This window comes from Sorex fumeus, unplaced genomic scaffold (assembly GCF_029834395.1).
Source record: "Sorex fumeus unplaced genomic scaffold, SorFum_2.1 ptg000035l, whole genome shotgun sequence".
NCBI classification, from domain to species: Eukaryota; Metazoa; Chordata; class Mammalia; order Eulipotyphla; family Soricidae; genus Sorex; species Sorex fumeus.
In genome coordinates this window covers 29,283,614-29,301,967 of record NW_026606092.1, presented here as the reverse complement: position 1 = coordinate 29,301,967, position 18,354 = coordinate 29,283,614, and the positions used below count along the sequence as shown (strand labels likewise).

Below are 18,354 nucleotides of genomic sequence, written 5' to 3'. Positions count from 1 at the left end.
GTGTTCAGGGGAGTACAGGTGGTGCATGACTTTCAAAGCATAAATTGATTTATGCCAGAAAAGCACCCTAACCCTGAAATATTTCACTGACACCTGATATGATTTATACTGAAACTGCCCATTACATAATCTCATGCTACTGTTGGTTTTTTAAGTAATCTTTTACAGTTTTTATATACTTGGTTGTTGGAACTCTTTGGTGCTTAAATAAACAAACCTATTGCAGCCTCCTTGTACAGTGCAGCTTTTAGCATTATAAAATATTTTTGTCTTACCTAACCCTTTTCCAGTTTCATTCTGACTGCAACTCTGTAACACATGTATGCTTATTGTTTTAATTTCTCTGGTAAATCTCTATTCCTCTATTTTCAGCCTGTTCAAGTCATCACATTTTAATTTTGACTTTCATTCATAGAGTTTTGTTTTCTAATGTTAGTCTAATCACTGTATCACTGTCCTCCCGTTGTTCATCGATTTGCTCGAGCGGGCCCAGTAACGTCTCCATTGGAGACTTTGTTGTTACTGTGTCTGGCATATCGAATACTCTCGGTAGCTTGCCGGGCTCTCCGAGAGGGGCGGAGGAATCGAACTCGGGTCGGCCATGTTGGCTGTGTGCAAGGCAAATGCCCTACCGCTATAAATTTTCATTTTAATAAATGAAATTTGGTCTGAATTATGTTGCATTTTCCTTCATTTATCATGTGTAATATCAACTTAACTTTGAAGATTTTGATATACTTTAATAATTTTTAATTTAGTATTTAGAAACACATTCAATTTTATAGATTACTTTGTGTTAACACTTTTTTATAGTGTGCTTCCCCACTTATCTATTATTTTATATTAGGTTAATTTTGAGTGACTCCCTTCCATGGCTTTATTGCATTCTCCCATATATTATCACACTTACCTACCACTTTTTTTTATTTTATTATATTTTGTCTGGGGTGACATCCAGTGGTACTCAGGGCTTTCCCCATCTCTCTGTTCAAATACTACTTAGCATGTAGGATATTGCTAGGGGAGGAAAAGGGAGCTCAGATAGAGAAGGGAGCACCAAATAAAGGGTGTTGGGAGGATCCTCCCAGGATGGGAGAAGCATGCTGAAAGTAGATTATAGACCAAACATGACTGCCACTCAATGTTTCTTTTGCAAACCACAACACCCAAAAGGAGAGAGAGAACAGAGGGAAATGCCCTGCCACAGAGACAGGGTGGGATGGGGGTATGGGGGTGGGAGGGATACTGGGATCTGTGGTGGTGGGAAATGGGCACTGGTGGAGGGATTTGTATTTAATCATTGTATAATTGAAACCTAAGCACAAAATTTGTAAGTCTGCAACTCTACCTTATGGTGTCTCACTAATAAAAATTTTTTAAAAAAAATTTTAAAAATTCAGTCTGGCAGGGCTGGAGCAATAGTACAGAAAGTAGGATGTTTGCCTTGCACGTGGCTGAACCCAGGTTTGAGTCCCAGCATCTCATATGGTCCCCTGAGCACCACCAGATGTACTTTCTGAGTGCAAAGCTAGGAGTAACCCCTGAGAATTGCTGGTGTGACCCAAAAAGAAAAAAAAATCAGTATGGCAACTGCTGTTGTTTTCCTAATGTCGAAGCAAAAGAGACATGTTCTTTTTCATGTAACTTACAGATTTATAGATTTTAGTCTGACAATAGTGTATCTCACAAAGGTTATTTGTGAATAAAATTTTTCTTTCAACTGGAGAAAATTTAATATTAGTTATGCTAGCTTATATTGCTTTGTGCTCATTGTACATCATAAAACTTTGTGGGTATCAGTTTACGTCTCAAAATGAAGGAGTGGCTAAAACCTTCTGTTTATTGCTTTTATAGCTTTTGTCTCTAGATGCACACACATTAACATATATGTCGGCAAGCTACCGAGAGTATCTCGCCTGCACGGCAGAGCCTGGCAAGCTCCCCTTGATGTATTCAATATGCCAGACACAGTAACAACAAAGTCTCCAATGGAGACGTTACTGGGCCCGCTCGAGCAAATCGATGATCAACGGGAGGGCCTTTACCTTTACCTTACACATTACTCTTAGTACTCTAAAAATTTTGGAGAAGATAACATCCATTTTATTGAGACTTACAGTGCCTTTTAAATCTCTTTTGAATGTTTTCCCAGTAACTTAAAATGGTTATAATATAAAGCTATTCCAGTTTGAAATAATATTACTCTCAAGGATATTCTTTTTTGAGAATTTAATATCTCAATATCTCAATCTACTTATCTTTATATCTATGTAACAATCTTTCTAGCCCATAGAAGTAAATGAACAGCACGTTTAAAACATAATTTCATACTGTTGTTTTAGCTCTACCACATGATTTTAGGTTTATTAGACCCTGAAAATTTTAGAACTATCTAAATCAAAATAAATTTATAATTATTTAAATAGCTTAGCTTTATATTATAGAGAATTAGAAACAAAATGGCTATATAATTCTACTAGTAACTCATTAATTATACATTTCCTTTATATAAATATTGTCTTATCTAACAGGATGTAATTTACCTAATCAGCTTAACTTGGTGAAACAAGGATGCAATAATGAAAACTCATAGTGTTTCAGCTAAAATGCCTCATAACCTTAATAATTTTTCTTATTATTTTAAATAATTTCTTATGTTTTTGAAGATATATTCTAGAAAACAGTTAAACATTTTTCTTATTCACATTCCTTTCCTTGCTGAAACTTCTATTGTCACATGTGCATGTCACTAGTGCTATATCAGCCATGGATTTCACTTATAGCTTGGGGTATTTATGTTTTCCTTTTTCAGTTCTTTTTTCCTATTTGTTCCTATTAGTTTGACATGGCAGAACAATGTTACTAGATTTACAATCATTAAAATAGATAGCACATATTATAGTACATATATTATTTTCCACGTCTATATTCTGTTAAGTCTATCTCAGTTCTGCTTCAATCTCTGTACATCTCCATTCACGTTTTATTCTCTAGATTTATTTCCATTATGTAATCCTGAAGTCATTCTCTAAGGTAAAATTAAGAAGCTTTATAGTTCTCTTGTTAATATACTATAATTTGGATAGGAGTCTACAAATGAACAGCGAAATCATTGCTGAATAATTGAATAACTATACTTCTGCATGTATGATTTTATCAGTTTCTTAAGTACTTTCTTCCTTCTTTGAAATTTGTGTAAGATTAGCTAGATAAACCATATGTGGAAGTACTGAATTCTAAAAATAGTTACTACATAACATAATAATGTTAATGGAGATAAAAATATCTCAGCATTTTCATACTTTACTCATACATTTTTATTACTTCCAAGCAGTTTTTTTTTTTGGTGTGTGTGTGTGTTTGTGTGTGTGTCTAGGAGAGAATTCGCTCTTTAGTAACTTGTTGAGTTATAGATGATATCATTAGTGTAGCTTCGTGGCAGTTCCTATTTAAATATGGGTAGAAAAACATAACCATTTGTTACTGATGTATTCTGGAACATGACTAAATAACAGAAGAGGAATTAAAAACATCAACTTTCAGGGACAAGTACAATACTACATATTAGAACTGCTTAAAAATTGTAAGTACATTTGAGAACAAGAAAACAGTTGGGAGAGCGGTAATGTAACTGATTGGTAAAGCTGAAATCTCCCCTTCTATGTAAGATCTGTCTAGGTCCATGATACGGTTATAACAGACACTATTTTATATTTATCACATTGTGTATCTTTCTTGGATATGTAAGAAGTGTATATATAAGAAAGATATATAACTGTCTCTTTGAAGTTATAGTAGAAACATTTGATTGAGATTTGTTCAATGTAATGTGGGTAGAAATAATATAAGGCACATCTCGGCTATGGTCCTAAATTACATTGAACCATTATTTTAGTCTGTATTTCTTTTCTAACACAAATGTAGAAGCTGTATATTCTAGATGGCAAATCTATAACATTGTCATGACATGCATTCTTATGTCTCCAAGTAGAAAAATGACTTTTAAACAGCTAAACTAGCAGCATGAAACTATAGGGAAGGAAATAAACAGCTGTTTCTTTAAATCCTTGAGAATTTTTGTATATATATTCTTAATGATTGTATAGCCGATTGCATTCTATACAATAGAAGAATATTGGAAAGCATATGAATTATGTGCTTTAAAATAAATCAGAGGGCAGATATGTCCTAAGTACTCAAAAATTATTCCCTTTCATGTGGAGCATAGTTAAACAGCATCCTGGGACTCTGAGACTTAAATGTAACATTCATACTTAGTTTGAAAGAATGCCATGGTGGTTTCTATTTTTCAAAATATTTTCTAAACTTGACAATCTCACCTAAGTACTTGACACAATGGGCAAGAGGACTCACTCATATCTCACATTTGATGGCTTTAATAAAATGACCTGTAATCTGCGTGATCAACTTTACTATTTAATGAGTCCTACTGTAATCAAAGTATTTGGTGTTCCACAAATCCATAACATTTCAGAATCACTAGAAGGTTGAGCCAAGGCTGACTTGTGTACTTTACCTAAAAGTAAGCACCAAAAAAATGGAACTGAGAGAGGTATGAAAATATGTAAAGAACAAAGAATTAAGGGAGAAAATTAAAATATTATCAAAATACATGACAGGAGATACAGCATGAGTATAGTTAAAACGAGCATTAGTAAATATATGGGGGCATTATACATTTATTTCATAATATGTTAAATACTAATGAATATATTGAGGAAAATTCTTTTGAAGAAAAACACCAAAATAGAAAAACATTATGACATTTACCAGTAAAAGTTAGTTATTGGGGTTTCAAAAACAATGTTTCTGGATTGGAGTGATGCACAGAGGTTAAGTCTCTTGTTTTCTATATAGTTGGCCATGATTAGTTCTCTGATCCATATTTCATCCCCTAGTACCAGCAGAAGATAAATATATATATATATGCATGTATATATATATATATATATATATATATATATATATATTCAGAGCTAGGAGTAATTCCTGAACACTCTTTTTGAGAGGACCCCTAAAATAAAAAAAAGTTTATGAAAGAATGTATTATACAGGACCCTGGGATGCCCAGCATTCCTGAGCCTCTTCCTGTTCCTCCCCAATCCTGTGCCGGTCTTCCTCCCCTCCAAGGTCAGTTAATCCGTCAGTATTCAAACCCAGGAATTATCTATCTCTAAGCACGCGTCCCAGATGTCCTCTAGGACCCTCGGACTCCCAGTCTCCCTGATCCTCTTTCTGTTCGTCCCCAATGCTGTGCTGGTCTTCCTCCCCTCCAGCTGGTAACCCCCCCCCCCCCCACACACACACACACACGACGTACCCATGGAGGCATGGCATCTTCAGAAGCAGGCAAGACTTCTGTAGAAGTGGATATGGCCTAAGTTTGGGCCGGCAGATGCTCACGCGGCCGCAGGTAGTTTAGTCATACCAAGAAATCTAGTGTAACATCTCAGCCCCCATACCTCCACACCAACATGAAGAAACAATGCAAATCCCCACCACGTGGGGAGGACAATGAAAAGATTCCAGAAGCCTCAGTAGGTGCTACTCACCTAAGGGACCTCTCTGAGAAAGAATTCAGATTTGAAGTAATGAAGAAGTTCAATGAACTCAATGAAACAATGAGACAGATATCCCAAAACATGAGAGAAACAATCGGGAAATTATGGGAAGAAATGAGAGAAGAAACTGGAAAGCTATGCACAGAACTTTCACAAATAAAAGATTCTGTAGATGAAATAAAAAACTCAGTCTGTGCCCTCAACATTAGAATGACCACAGCTGAAGACAGAATCAGTGAGATGGAAGATCAGCTGCACGAAGCCAAAAAGCAACAACAATGACAAGAGACCTCAAAATAGCTCTAGAGCGAATCAGAGTCCTAGGAGATTATTCGAAGAGGAAGAACATTAGAATCATTGGAGTACCGGAATCTCAGGGGAACAATCCCAATGAAACAGCCACGGTTATACAAATCATTGCTGAAAAATTCCCAGAGCTGGACAATGCAGCCATTCAGATTCAAGGAGCCCAAAGGGTGCCAGCTAAAAGAGACCCTAACAAAAAACACTCCAAGACATATCATAGTTAGAATCATGGATGCCACGCATAGAGACACAATACTGCAAACAGCAAGGTCAAACAAGGAAATCATATACAAAGGAGCACCCCTTAGATTCACAGCAGACCTATCAGAGGAAACCTTCCAAGACCAAAGGCAATGGCGGGATATAGTGAAAAAACTCACTCAAATGAACGCTTCATCAAGAATACTCTATCCTGCTAAACTTTCACTCAAACTCGAAGGAACGGTACACTATTTTCTGGATAAACAGCAGCCCAGAATCTTCATAGACTCAAAACCACACCTAAAAGAAGGGCTAAATGGGCTACTATAAGACAAGACAAAACCTACAAGCACAAAAGACCCTTACAGAAATATGACACAAACCACATAACAATAATTTCTCTCAGCATCAATGGTCTAAATTCACCAATTAAGAGACACAGAGTGGCAAAATGGATTCAGAGACAGAACCCATTTTTCTGCTGCCTACAAGAAACTCATCTCAACAGTCAGAGCAAACACAGACTCAAAGTGAAAGGATGGAAAACAATCCTGCAAGCAAACAGCTCCCTAAAAAAAGTTGGGGTGGCGATATTAGTATCCGACAACATAAATTTCAGGTTGAAAAAGATTAGAAGGGACAACTAGGGCCATATTCTATTCATTAAGGGATACGTACAACAGGAAGAAATCACAATCTTAAATGTATATGCACCTAATGAGGGAACAACTAAATATTTAAAGCAACTGTAACATTTTAAGGAGGACATTGCTAGCAACACAATAGTAGCCAAAGACTTCAACATCACCTTATCACCTCTGGATAGATCAACAAGAACAACAACAACAAAAAAAAAATAAGCAAGGAAACACTGGCTTTGACAGAAGAAATACAAGAGAGAGGGCTTATAGACCTATACAGGACTTTACACCCCCCCAAAAAAAGAAAGAATACACATTCTTTTCCAGTGCACACAGAACATTTTCCAAAATAGATCATATACTAGGATACAAAAGATACCTCAATAGAATCAGGAAGATAGAAATAGTATCAACAATCTTTTCAGACCATAATGCACTGAGAATAGGAGTGAATCACACACAGACACAAATCAAACACCTGGAAATTAAACAGCTCATTGTTGAACAATGAGTGGTTCAGGAAGGAAGTCAAGGATGAAATCAAAAGATAACTGGAAACAAATGAGAATGAAGACACAAGCTACCAAAACCTATGGGATGCAGCTAAAGCCATGTTACAGGTAAAATTTATAGCTCTGTAAGCATTTCTCAGGAGAGAAGAAAGGGCCTACATAAACAACTTGACTTTACGACTCAAGATCTTAGAAAAGGATCAACAAAATGAGCCCAAATCAGGCAGAAGGAAAGAGATCATAAAACTTAGAGCAGAAATCAACAACATAGAAACCTAAAGAAAAAAAAAAAACAATCCGTGAGATCAATGAAATCAAGAGCTGGTTCTTTGAGAAAATAAATAAGATAGATATACCACTAGCGAGACTCACAAAGAAAGAGAGAGAGAGAGAGAATCCTAATAAACCGAATCAGAAATGAGAACAGGGATATCACAACAGAAACCAAAGAATTCAAAAGATCATTAGAGACTACTTGGAAAGTCTGTGTTCCATGAAACAAGAGAATCTAGAAGAAATGGATAAATTCCTGGATTCCTATAATCTCCCAAGGTTGAATCAAGAAGATCTAGAGTACCTAAATAGACCTATTAACATCAAAGAAATTGAAACTGTAATCAAAAGTCTTCCTCAAAACAAAAACCCAGGTCCAGATGGACTCACTAGCATATTTTTCCAAACATTTAAAGAAGATTTAGTGCCAGTTCTTCTCAAGCTTCTCCAGGAAATTGAAGAAACAGAAACTTTTCCAAACAATTTCTATGAAGCCCATATCTCTCAAACACCAAAAGGAAACAAAGACATAACAACAAAAGGAAACTACAGGCCAATATCCCTGATGAACACGGATGCGAAGATTCTCAACAAAATACTAGCAAATAGAATTCAACAACTCATCAAAAAGATCATACACCATGACCAAGTGGAATTCATTCCGGGGATGCAAGGATGGTTTAACATTCGGAAATCAATCAACATAATCTATCATATCAACAAAAGAAAAGATAAAAAGTATATGATCATATCAATAGATGCAGAGAAAGCATTTGACAAGATCTAGCACCTGTTTATGATGAAAACCCTCGCCAAAATGGGTATAGAGGGGACTTTCCTCAATATAGTTAAAGCCATCTGCCACAAGTCTACAGTAAGCATCATCCTTAATGGGAAAAAACTGAGAGCCTTTCCTTTAAGATCAGGGATGAGACAAGGATGTCCACTCTCTCCACTAGTGTTCAATATAGTACTTGAAGTACTTGTAATAGCAGTTAGGAAAGAAAAAGATATTAAGAGCATTCAGGTAGGAAAGGAAGAATTCAAGCTCTCACCATTTGCAGATGATATGTTACTATACTTAGTATCCTAAAACCTCCACCAAGAAACTCCTAGAAACAATACACTTGTATAGTAATGTTGCAGGCTATAAAATCAGTACCCAAAAGTCTATGGTTTTCCTATAGGCAGATAGTGAGAGGGAAGAAACTGACATAAAAAAAAATCTCGCTCACAGTGTGCCCCAGATATTCAACTACCTAGGAATCAACTTACCTAAGGAAGTAAAAGACCTATACAAAAAAAACTACAAAATGCTACTTCAGGAAATAAAAGAAGACATGAGAAAATGGAACTATACCCACTGCTCATGGACCGAGAGAAATAAAGGTAAAGGTAAAGGCCCTCCCGTTGATCGTCGATTTGCTCGAGTGGGCCCAGTAACGTCTCCATTGGAGACTTTGTTGTTACTGTGTTTGGCATATCGAATACTCTCGGTAGCTTGCCAGGCTCTCCGAGAGGGGCGGAGGAATCGAACTCTGGTTGGCCATGTTGGCCGCTTGTAAGGCGAACACCCTACCAGCTGTGCTATCGCTCCAGTCCGGGAGAAATAAAATTGTCAAAATACCAATACTCCCCAAAGAATTGTACAAACTGAATGCAATCTCAATAATAATACCCATGAAATTCTTCAAAGAAATAGAGCAAACACTCTTGAAATTCATATGGAACAATAAATCTCCATGAATAGCTAAAGCAATCCTTGGGAAAAAGAAAATGGGAGAAATCAACCTCCCTAACATCAAACTCGACTACAAAGCAATAATAATAAAAATAGCATGGTATTGGAACAAAGGCAGAGCTGCAGACCAATGGAGCAGGGTTAAATATACTGAAACCTCCCCCAAACATATGATCATATGACCTCTGATAAGGGAGCAAGAAATATAAAGTGGAGGAAGGAAAGCCTCTAACAAATTTGCTGGCAAAACTGGACAGCTGCATGCAAAAAATGGGCTCAGATCTCTGCCTAACACCATGTACCAAAATAAGATAAAAATGGATTTAAAAACTTCACATCAGACCAGAATCCATAAGATACATTGAAGACAGAGTTGGAAAAACCCTCCATGATATTGAAGCTAGAGATATCTTCAAAGATGTCATGCCACCGGCCAAGCAAGTGCAAACCAAAATAGGCAAATGGGACTATCTTAAACTAAGAAGCTTCTGCACCTCAAAAAAAAAAAAAACAATGACAAAAATACAAAGACAATCTACAGAATTGGAAAGGATATTCACCCAATACCCATCTGACAAGGGGTTTATATCAAGGATATAACTTGATATGAACTCCACAAGAAAAAAACATCCAACTCCATCGAAATTTGGGGTGATGAAATGAACAGAACCTTTCTCAAAGAAGAAATCTGAATAGCAAAAAGGCACATGAGAAATTGCACTACATCATTAATCATCAGCGACATGCATCAAAACAACAATGAGATATCATTTCACACCACAGAGACTGGACCACATCCACAAGAACAAAAGCATATGGTGTTGGTGGGGATGTGGAAAGAAAGGGACCCTCCTTCGCTGCTGGTGGGAATGCCGACTGGTTCAGCCCTTTTGGAAAACAGTATGGACGATTCTCAAAAAATTAGAAATTGAGCTCCCATTTGACGCAGCAATACCACTTCTGGGAATACATCCCAGAGAGGCAAAAAAGTATAGTGAAGTGACATCTGCACTTGTTTTTTCATTGCAGCACTGTTTACAACAGCCAGAATCTGGAAAAAACTTAAGTGCCTTAGAACAGATGACTGGTTAAAGAAACTTTGATGCATCTACACAATGGAGTACTATGTAGCTGTTAGAAAAGATGAAGTCATGAAATTTACATACAAGTGGTTCTACATGGAAAGTGTCATGCTAAGCGAAATGAGTCACAAGGAGAGGGACAGACATAGAAAGGTTCCATTCATCTGGGGAACATAATGTAACAAACTAGGAGACTAACACCCAAGAATAGCTGAGATAAGTACCAGGAAGTTTACTCCACGGCTTGGAGGCCAGACACACATGCTAGGGGTAAAGGCAGCTCAGATAGAGAAGGGAGCACCAAATAAAGTGTGTTGGGAGCATCCTCCCAGGATGGGAGAAGCATGCTGAAAGTAGACTATAGACTGAACATGATTGTCACTCAATGCCTCTTTTGCAAATCATGGCACCCAAAAAGAGAGAGAGAGAACAAAAGGGAATGCCCTGCCACAGAGGCAGGGTGGGATGCTTGGGGGGGGTGGGGCATGGGGTGGGAGGGATACTGGGATCGGTGGTTGGTGGAGAATGGGCACTCTATCATTGTATAACTGAAACCTAAGCACCAAAATTTGTAAGTCTACAACTGTACCTCATGGTGTTTCACTAATAATTTTTTTTAAAAAAGAAAGAATGTTATAAAACACCATATATGAACATTCACACAAGAATAATTGTGTAAGTGTGAAATGGGAAAGTCAGAATTTTCTAGAAGAAGATATATGTTATAGCTTTGGTATTAAGAAGATACACCATATAAAAGACAAGTCTTAAAAAATTAAAAAACAAAACTTGTAACAGAAACTCAGCAAAATCTATTATATTATTATATATTAAATATAAAATCTATTATATACAATATCTACTGTATTATTACAGTAAAGGTTACTTTTAAAATATTGATTAAACTATAGATTACTCTGGAATCAATGTGGTTGACCTATTTATATATCAGTCCAATAAATTATTAATTTACTGTTGATTCTGTAGCAAAATATGATGAGTAAAGTATTAGCAATGTAAACTGTATTTTACAGTTCAGGAACTTCAAAGCTTAAAGATGAAGAAATGCTGAAATATATGCAATTGTGTATGTGTGTTTATACAGTTGTATATATTTTTCAGGATGCTGCAGGATAGAATCTTTTTCCTTAAATCTCCCAGATTCCAGAAGTTTTCCTCCTGTTTTTTTTTAACAGAAATACATTATTCTGTTGTTTCCGCTGTTATCACAGATCATGATTTTGACTCTGCTGCCTCTTTCTGATTGAAAAAAAAATTCAGTAACATGTAATTGTGGTGGATCAGCTTGTATAATCCAGAATAGTTTCTTTGTTTGAAAATCTCCAACAGCTATATTTACTAAGTCTTTTTTGACATATAAACTCATGTTTTCACAGTTTCCAGGAATTAGAATATGGACATGTTTGGGGGGAAATTTATGGCCTACCATAATCAAAAAAATGGTCAAATCAGAGGATAGTTTGAGTAATAACAAGAAATGTGAGTAAAGTAGAAACACATTCTAGAAAAAAAAGAAATTATCAGTGTTTTCAAAAATCAAGTGTAAAAATATCAAATGTTTGTGGAAAAGATTATTCACCATTTCCCATTCATTTTTTGCAAGAATATTTATCATCCCAATTCAGGCAAACAAACCAAGGAAGATTTTTCATACATGTGTAATACAAACACTAAAAGGACAGTCAACAGTATGCATATATATATGTATATGTATATATGTATATGTATATATATGCATATGTATATATATATGTATATATATATATTTACATTTTTGATCACACCCAGTAGTGTTCAGGGGCTACTCTTGGCGGTGTTCAGGGGACCATATGGGATGCTGGGAATCGAACCCGGGTCGGCCACATGCAAGTCAAATGCCCTACCCACTGTGCTATTGTTCCAGCCTGTCACCAGCAATTCTATAGAATTATAAGAAGTAATGTATAACCAAGTGGAACATCCATGGGAAAATGAATAAACGAGTTCACACATACTTTTATTTGACTCTAATAAAAACAAATTCATAGAACCTGCACTTATCAACTGCCTGAATGATGCAATATTTAGTAAAATACGTATCTATAGGGCTGGAGCGATAGCACAGCAGTAAGGCGTTTGCCTTACAAGCAGCCAACATGGCCGACCAGAGTTCGATTCCTCTGCCCCTCTGGGAGAGCCCGGCAAGCTACCGAGAGTATCTCGCCCGCAGGGCAGAACCTGGCAAGCTACCCGTGATGTATTCAATATGCCAAACACAGTAACGACAAGTCTCATGATGGAGACTTTACTGGCCCCAATCGAGCAAATCGATGAACAATGGGAGGACCGTGATCGTGACCATGACATATCTATAAGAATAATAAGTATATTAAGACTCTCTTAAACTTCAAAAGTACAGACAACAAATTCTATTCATGAAAATATATATTTAATGCTTAAAACCATGGTGGAGAATAATGCAAATAGTAAAGGTAAGGTAAAGGCCCTCCTGTTGATCGTCGATTTGCTCGAGCGGGCCCAGTAACGTCTCCATTGGAGACTTTGTTGTTACTGTGTTTGGCATATCAATATTCGATATGCAAATTGTATCATGATAAAAACTATCAGGTGAAGAAGGATGAAAATGGGATTGCAAAAGGCATGAATGAGATTTTACCTAGATTTGTCATTTTTATTTTGCAAAATCTGAAACAAATATTAAACTTTTGTAAAGTAGTATGCAAATAGTTATTTTATTACTTTATTTTATCTGATTGCTTCTACTAGAACCTTTTACTATAATCAGATTAGTATTTGAAGTCTTAGTGAAATGAGAGCGCTATTCTCTTGATATTTATCTTTCAAAATTTTTTGTCCTTGTTTTGTATGTGAAGAAATTCCCTTATATTGTCAGAGATAGAAAGTGACTAGATTTGTAGTTCAAAAACTTACTCCACTGGCGATTATTTGTGAAGTAACTGACAAATGAAAATATATTTTCTATGTGAAGAATATATGCCAGAACATCTTTTTTAAATAAAATGACAAATTGATAGTTTATGTTTGTTTTATTTAAAAAGCATGGAAGAGTCTATCTCATTTGTGTGTTAGATGAAATCATTGTTATAGGCTTTAGCTTATGAAGTGGTACGACTTACTTTCAGCTTTAGTATATCTGTGAAACCAGATCACGTTTCATTTTTCTTCTCTCTGACATATAATGGACTGGAGGAATAGCACAGCAGTAGGGTATTTGCCTTGCACACGGCCGGCCTGGCTTACCCAGGTTTGATTCCTCCGCCCCTCTCGGAGAGCCCCGCAAGCTACCAAGAGTATCTCATCTGCCCAGCAAAGCCTTGCAAGGTACCCGTGATGTACTTCATATGCCAAACACAGTAACAATAAGTCTCACAATGGAGATGTTACTGGGCCCCGCTCAAGGAAATTGATGAACAACGGGAGGACAGTGCTACAGTGCTACAGTGTTGGCATATAATAAAGCTAAATTGCCAAGAGACAAGGTTTTCTAATGCACTTTGATGTAAGCTTCAGGATCAGATATTTCTGATTCATCACTTGGTGCTTTCACTACTATTCCAGTAAAATACAATCTAACTGGTTAAATTAGACTTGGCCTTATCTTGTACATATTTTTTGTTTGTTTTGGGGGCACCCTAGCAGCTCAGGATTTCTTCCTGACTCTGTGCTCAGGGATAACTCCTGGTGCCTTTCAAGTGACCATATGCGGCACAAGACTCGAACCTGGGTCAATTGCATGTAAGTATTTAACCCCAATAATACCTAGTCAATCCTTATGTATTTATTTAATATTTTTAATTTAGGATGGGGATTAGTGAAAATGAAATTGAAAAGTAAATTTATTAGAATATATCCCGACCACCCTGTTGTTCGTCGATTGTCTCGAGCCAGTAATGTCTTCTTCATCCTAGCCCTGAGATTTTTTTTTTTAAAGTGCCATATTCAAGGCTTTTTTCAGGGTTAGGAGAATGAGACCCATCATTGTTACTGGTATTTGGCATATTGGGTATACCACGGGGAGTTTGCCAGACTCTGCCATGTGGGCAGGTTACATTTGGTAGCCTGCCAGTTTGTCCAAAGTAGGAATGAGATGATAAGATGTCAGCTTCCGGGAGCTGAGCGTGATAATCTCTGGATCCTGGCCGTTGTTGGAGTTACACGGCAGTTGGTGGGTGTAACTGTCTAGTTACTGGCAGGTCCAGTCCCAAACCGTGCAGGCTTGGAGATCTCAGCCCCGGCTCCCACACACCTGGGTTCCTCTGCCAGTTCTTTTATGTGTGAGGCTCATCTAAGTGTGTGGAGAGTGGTCCCAGCATGGCCTTGGCTGGGGCCCGGAGGTCTTCAGCTGTTGGGCCCTGGTGGGGACAGTCAGGCACAGGGTAGGAGACTCTGCCTTGTTCTCTCCCCGGAGTTGAGTGTGATAATCTCTGGATCCTGGCCGTTGTTGGAGTTACATGGCAGTTGGTGGGTGTAACTGTCTAGTTACTGGCAGGTCCAGTCCCAAACCGTGCAGGCTTGGAGATCTCAGCCCCGGGTCCCACACACCTGGGTTCCTCTGCCTGTTCTTTTATGCGTAAGGCTCATCCAAGTGTGTGGAGAGTGATCCCAGCATGGCCTTGGCTGGGCCCTGGAGGTCTTCAGCTGTTGGACCCTGGTGGAGACAGTCAGGCACAGGTTAGGAGACTCTGTGTGTTATTAGGGATTGATATTTTAAGCACCCTTGATTTGTTTTGGTGTACCACAGATTAATTTAATTATCATTATTTTTCCTGCCTCTGGTTCATTAATCACAATACACTTCAGTTCAATCCAAGTTGCCTGGAAGTACATGAATTCATTTTTTCTGTGACTTTATAGTCTTCCATTATATTTGTATCGTAACTCTTTATCCATTCATTTATTGCTGGACACTTGGAATGCTTCCATATCCTGTTTATTTTAGTAAGAGCTGCAGAGAACATTAATGTCATATGCATTTTTCAATTAATAATTAGGAAGTATATAACAAGAAATGAGATATTTTATAAAGTGGGAGCTCTATTATTACTTTTTGAGAAATATCCATATTGCTTTCCATAGAGGTTGGGGCAGTTAGAATTCCCATCAGCAGTGAATGAGGGTCTTTCATTAACCACACCCCTGCCAACAATTGTTATTTTCAAAAATTATAATAGATGCCGTTCTACCTGGTGTGAGATGATACCTCATCATTTTGATTTGTATCAATCTTGTATTGACAATGAGCAATTTTCATGTGTTAATTGGCCATCTGTATGTCCATTTTATTTTTTATTGTCATGCCACATTGGGCTGTGCACAGGACTTGCGTCTGACTCTGTGTACATGGATTATCCTGTTGGTGTTAAGGTGTTCAGGATACTTTAAGCAGTGCTGGGGATCTGATCCCAGGTTGGTTTCATGCAAGCTAACGTCTTAGCCTATTGTCTTTCTTGTCCCATCTATATATCTTTTTTGGGAAATGTCTGTTTATCTCTTACTATATTTTGATGAGCTAATTTAGTTATTGTTGTTAAGTTTTGTGAATGCTTTATGAATTTTGGATTTTGATCCATTGTCTAGAGCACTCTGTGTAACTCTCTTATCCTAATCATTTAAGTGGCTTTTGCTTTTAGCTAAAGTTTATTTTGCCATGCAGAAACTTTTCAATCCCAAATAGGTCCACTTGCATATTTTTGCTTTTGTTACCTTTGACATGGAATCAGGCCACTGTAGACCCTTTTTATTTGCAGATCATGGAGATTTCTGCATACATTTTTCTCAGTCTATTTTATGGTTTCTGATCTATTCTCTAGGTCTTTGACCCACTTAATGTTTATGTACATTGTGAAGTATAGATTGGATTCTATTTTCTTTATAAATGTTTGTTCTGATTTTACCAGTACCATTTGTTGAATAAGTTTTCCTTGCTAGGATCTATTTTCAAAACCACAAGTCCGTGGTTAATATAAGCATCAACATGGATATGCTTATAGATTTCAAGTCAGTATTTTTTTCTATTTTTCTATTCAAATATCAAAAGTTAGTTCATATATGTATGATAAGCAATAGAGAGTAAAAATTGGCATATGCACAGTAATGGTCGCATTTTACTATAGACAGAATTTTACAATATGCACAAAGAAAAGTAAAGCCTACCTGTAAGACTGTAAAACTTACACTTATCTTGATTTCAGACAAATGATTTTACCTTCTTTTTCCAAGTTTCTATCTATGTATGAGATAATAATATTAAAATTTAAGTGATTGTTTTAATAAAGTATCTATGAAGAGCACTACAATATTTGACATGCAGATCCAGTCAATAAGTAGTATCTATAAGCTATATCATATATGAGAAAATTCACTAGAACTTCTATCATTTTTTATTTTGCTTTGGATAAGGCGCAATGTGAACTTGTTTCATTTTATGCCTTCTTAGAGTAAAGAAGATACAGATTGAGACAAGACACAAATTGAGAAATAAATTATTCTAATAAATAAGTTTCAGAGCTAAAAGCATGTAAAAACTTGCTTTTAAAATGTACATCCTCGAGAATTTTATTATAATGACACTAGTTCTTTTTTTAATCTTCCCATTTGGAAACTTAAACCAGGTTTTCTCCCCCATAATCCCATATAACAATCACTTCACAGTTGTTTGCATCCATTTAATCTATGGTGTATGGTTTTCTTCTTCTGTCTCTTCTTCAGCCTTTGCATGCAGGATTCTTTCCCTTTGACTGTCCAGTCCTGCGTTATGCCAAAAGACTGTGAAACCACGGAGTGGTCTGCATGGAGTCCCTGCTCCAAGACTTGTCGTTCAGGGAGTCTTTCACCGGGATTCAAGAGCAGGAGCCGGGCAGTGAAACATATTGCTATTGGAGGTGGAAAGGAGTGTCCTGCACTTCTGGAGAAAGAAGCCTGTATTGTTGAAGGAGAACATTTGCAGCCTTGTCCCAGGTAGTGTGTTGTCTATGGCATATGAGTGTTGTATGCATGAGTATGTAGTGTGTTACGTATCCTCATTTTATATGATGTGGTATTAACAATAAAAACAATGACCTATGAATCAGGTTTGTCGTATCTGTATTAAGGATAGATTTCCACACAAGGCAATATAGTACCCTAGGTTCAAAGCATCTAATTTTATTTTGATTCTTTATTTTCTACATTCATCATGTACAAATGTTCAATAATTATTCGTTGTTATTACTTTATATATCATTCCTAATTTGATAATAACCTAAGACTATTTGTAGTATTTTTGTTTTGTATGTTATTTTGTAAAAAGGCTATTGATGCCTAGAAAGATTAAGTAATGCCCAAGTTTAAGGGTTATTGAATGCAGGCCCCCAATTTATTACACTTCTGTCTCCAAATTTCATTATCACCAACTCTATGATAGTTACTCCTTTTCATATTTCTCAAGGAATAAAGAGATGTTGAAAAAATCATTGTCATCAATTAGTAACTTTATTTTTGTATCCTCTTATTGGTGTTACCTCACCTGACTGCATAGCTCTTGAAGCCATCCAAAATATCCCCCTCTGGATTGTTGGCTGATGATGGGCCAGTCTGATTCTGACAGACGTAATCAGTGCCTAGCTCTTCAGAAGTCTGTTGGAATGAATCTACTTCTTGCTCCTTAGTTGCTTTGAACTATTTTACATGAAGTAACATTACATAGATTGTTTTTGCAAACTGAGACAAGTTTCTTAAGATTTGAAAATTATTTTTTTTACTGAAAACTGAATCAGGAAAAATATCACTTCTTTAGAAATCACCTTTTAAAAAATGAATCATGTGGGGATGCAAAGTGTCTGTAGGATACACACTCAATTGATATCTGATAGTTACCAATTGGCTAACAGTACTTACTCTATTAATAAAAACTGTCATTATTTTGGAAGACCATGGTTCACAAACTAACTGAATTATGCTTCCTGAGAGTAAAAGAATCCAAATTAAGCAGGAGAA

At 36.6% G+C, this 18,354-nt stretch overlaps 1 protein-coding gene across 1 annotated transcript in view; it reads left to right on the top strand.

Moving 5' to 3' along the window:
* THSD7B (thrombospondin type 1 domain containing 7B) overlaps window positions 1-18,354 on the top strand; it is a 975,852-nt gene that overhangs the window by 344,352 nt on the left and 613,146 nt on the right. Inside the window, exon 4 of the mRNA XM_056117681.1 lies at window positions 17,089-17,337. Within this exon, the coding sequence (XP_055973656.1) occupies window positions 17,089-17,337 (249 nt within the window). The remainder of the gene's footprint in view (window positions 1-17,088; window positions 17,338-18,354) is intronic.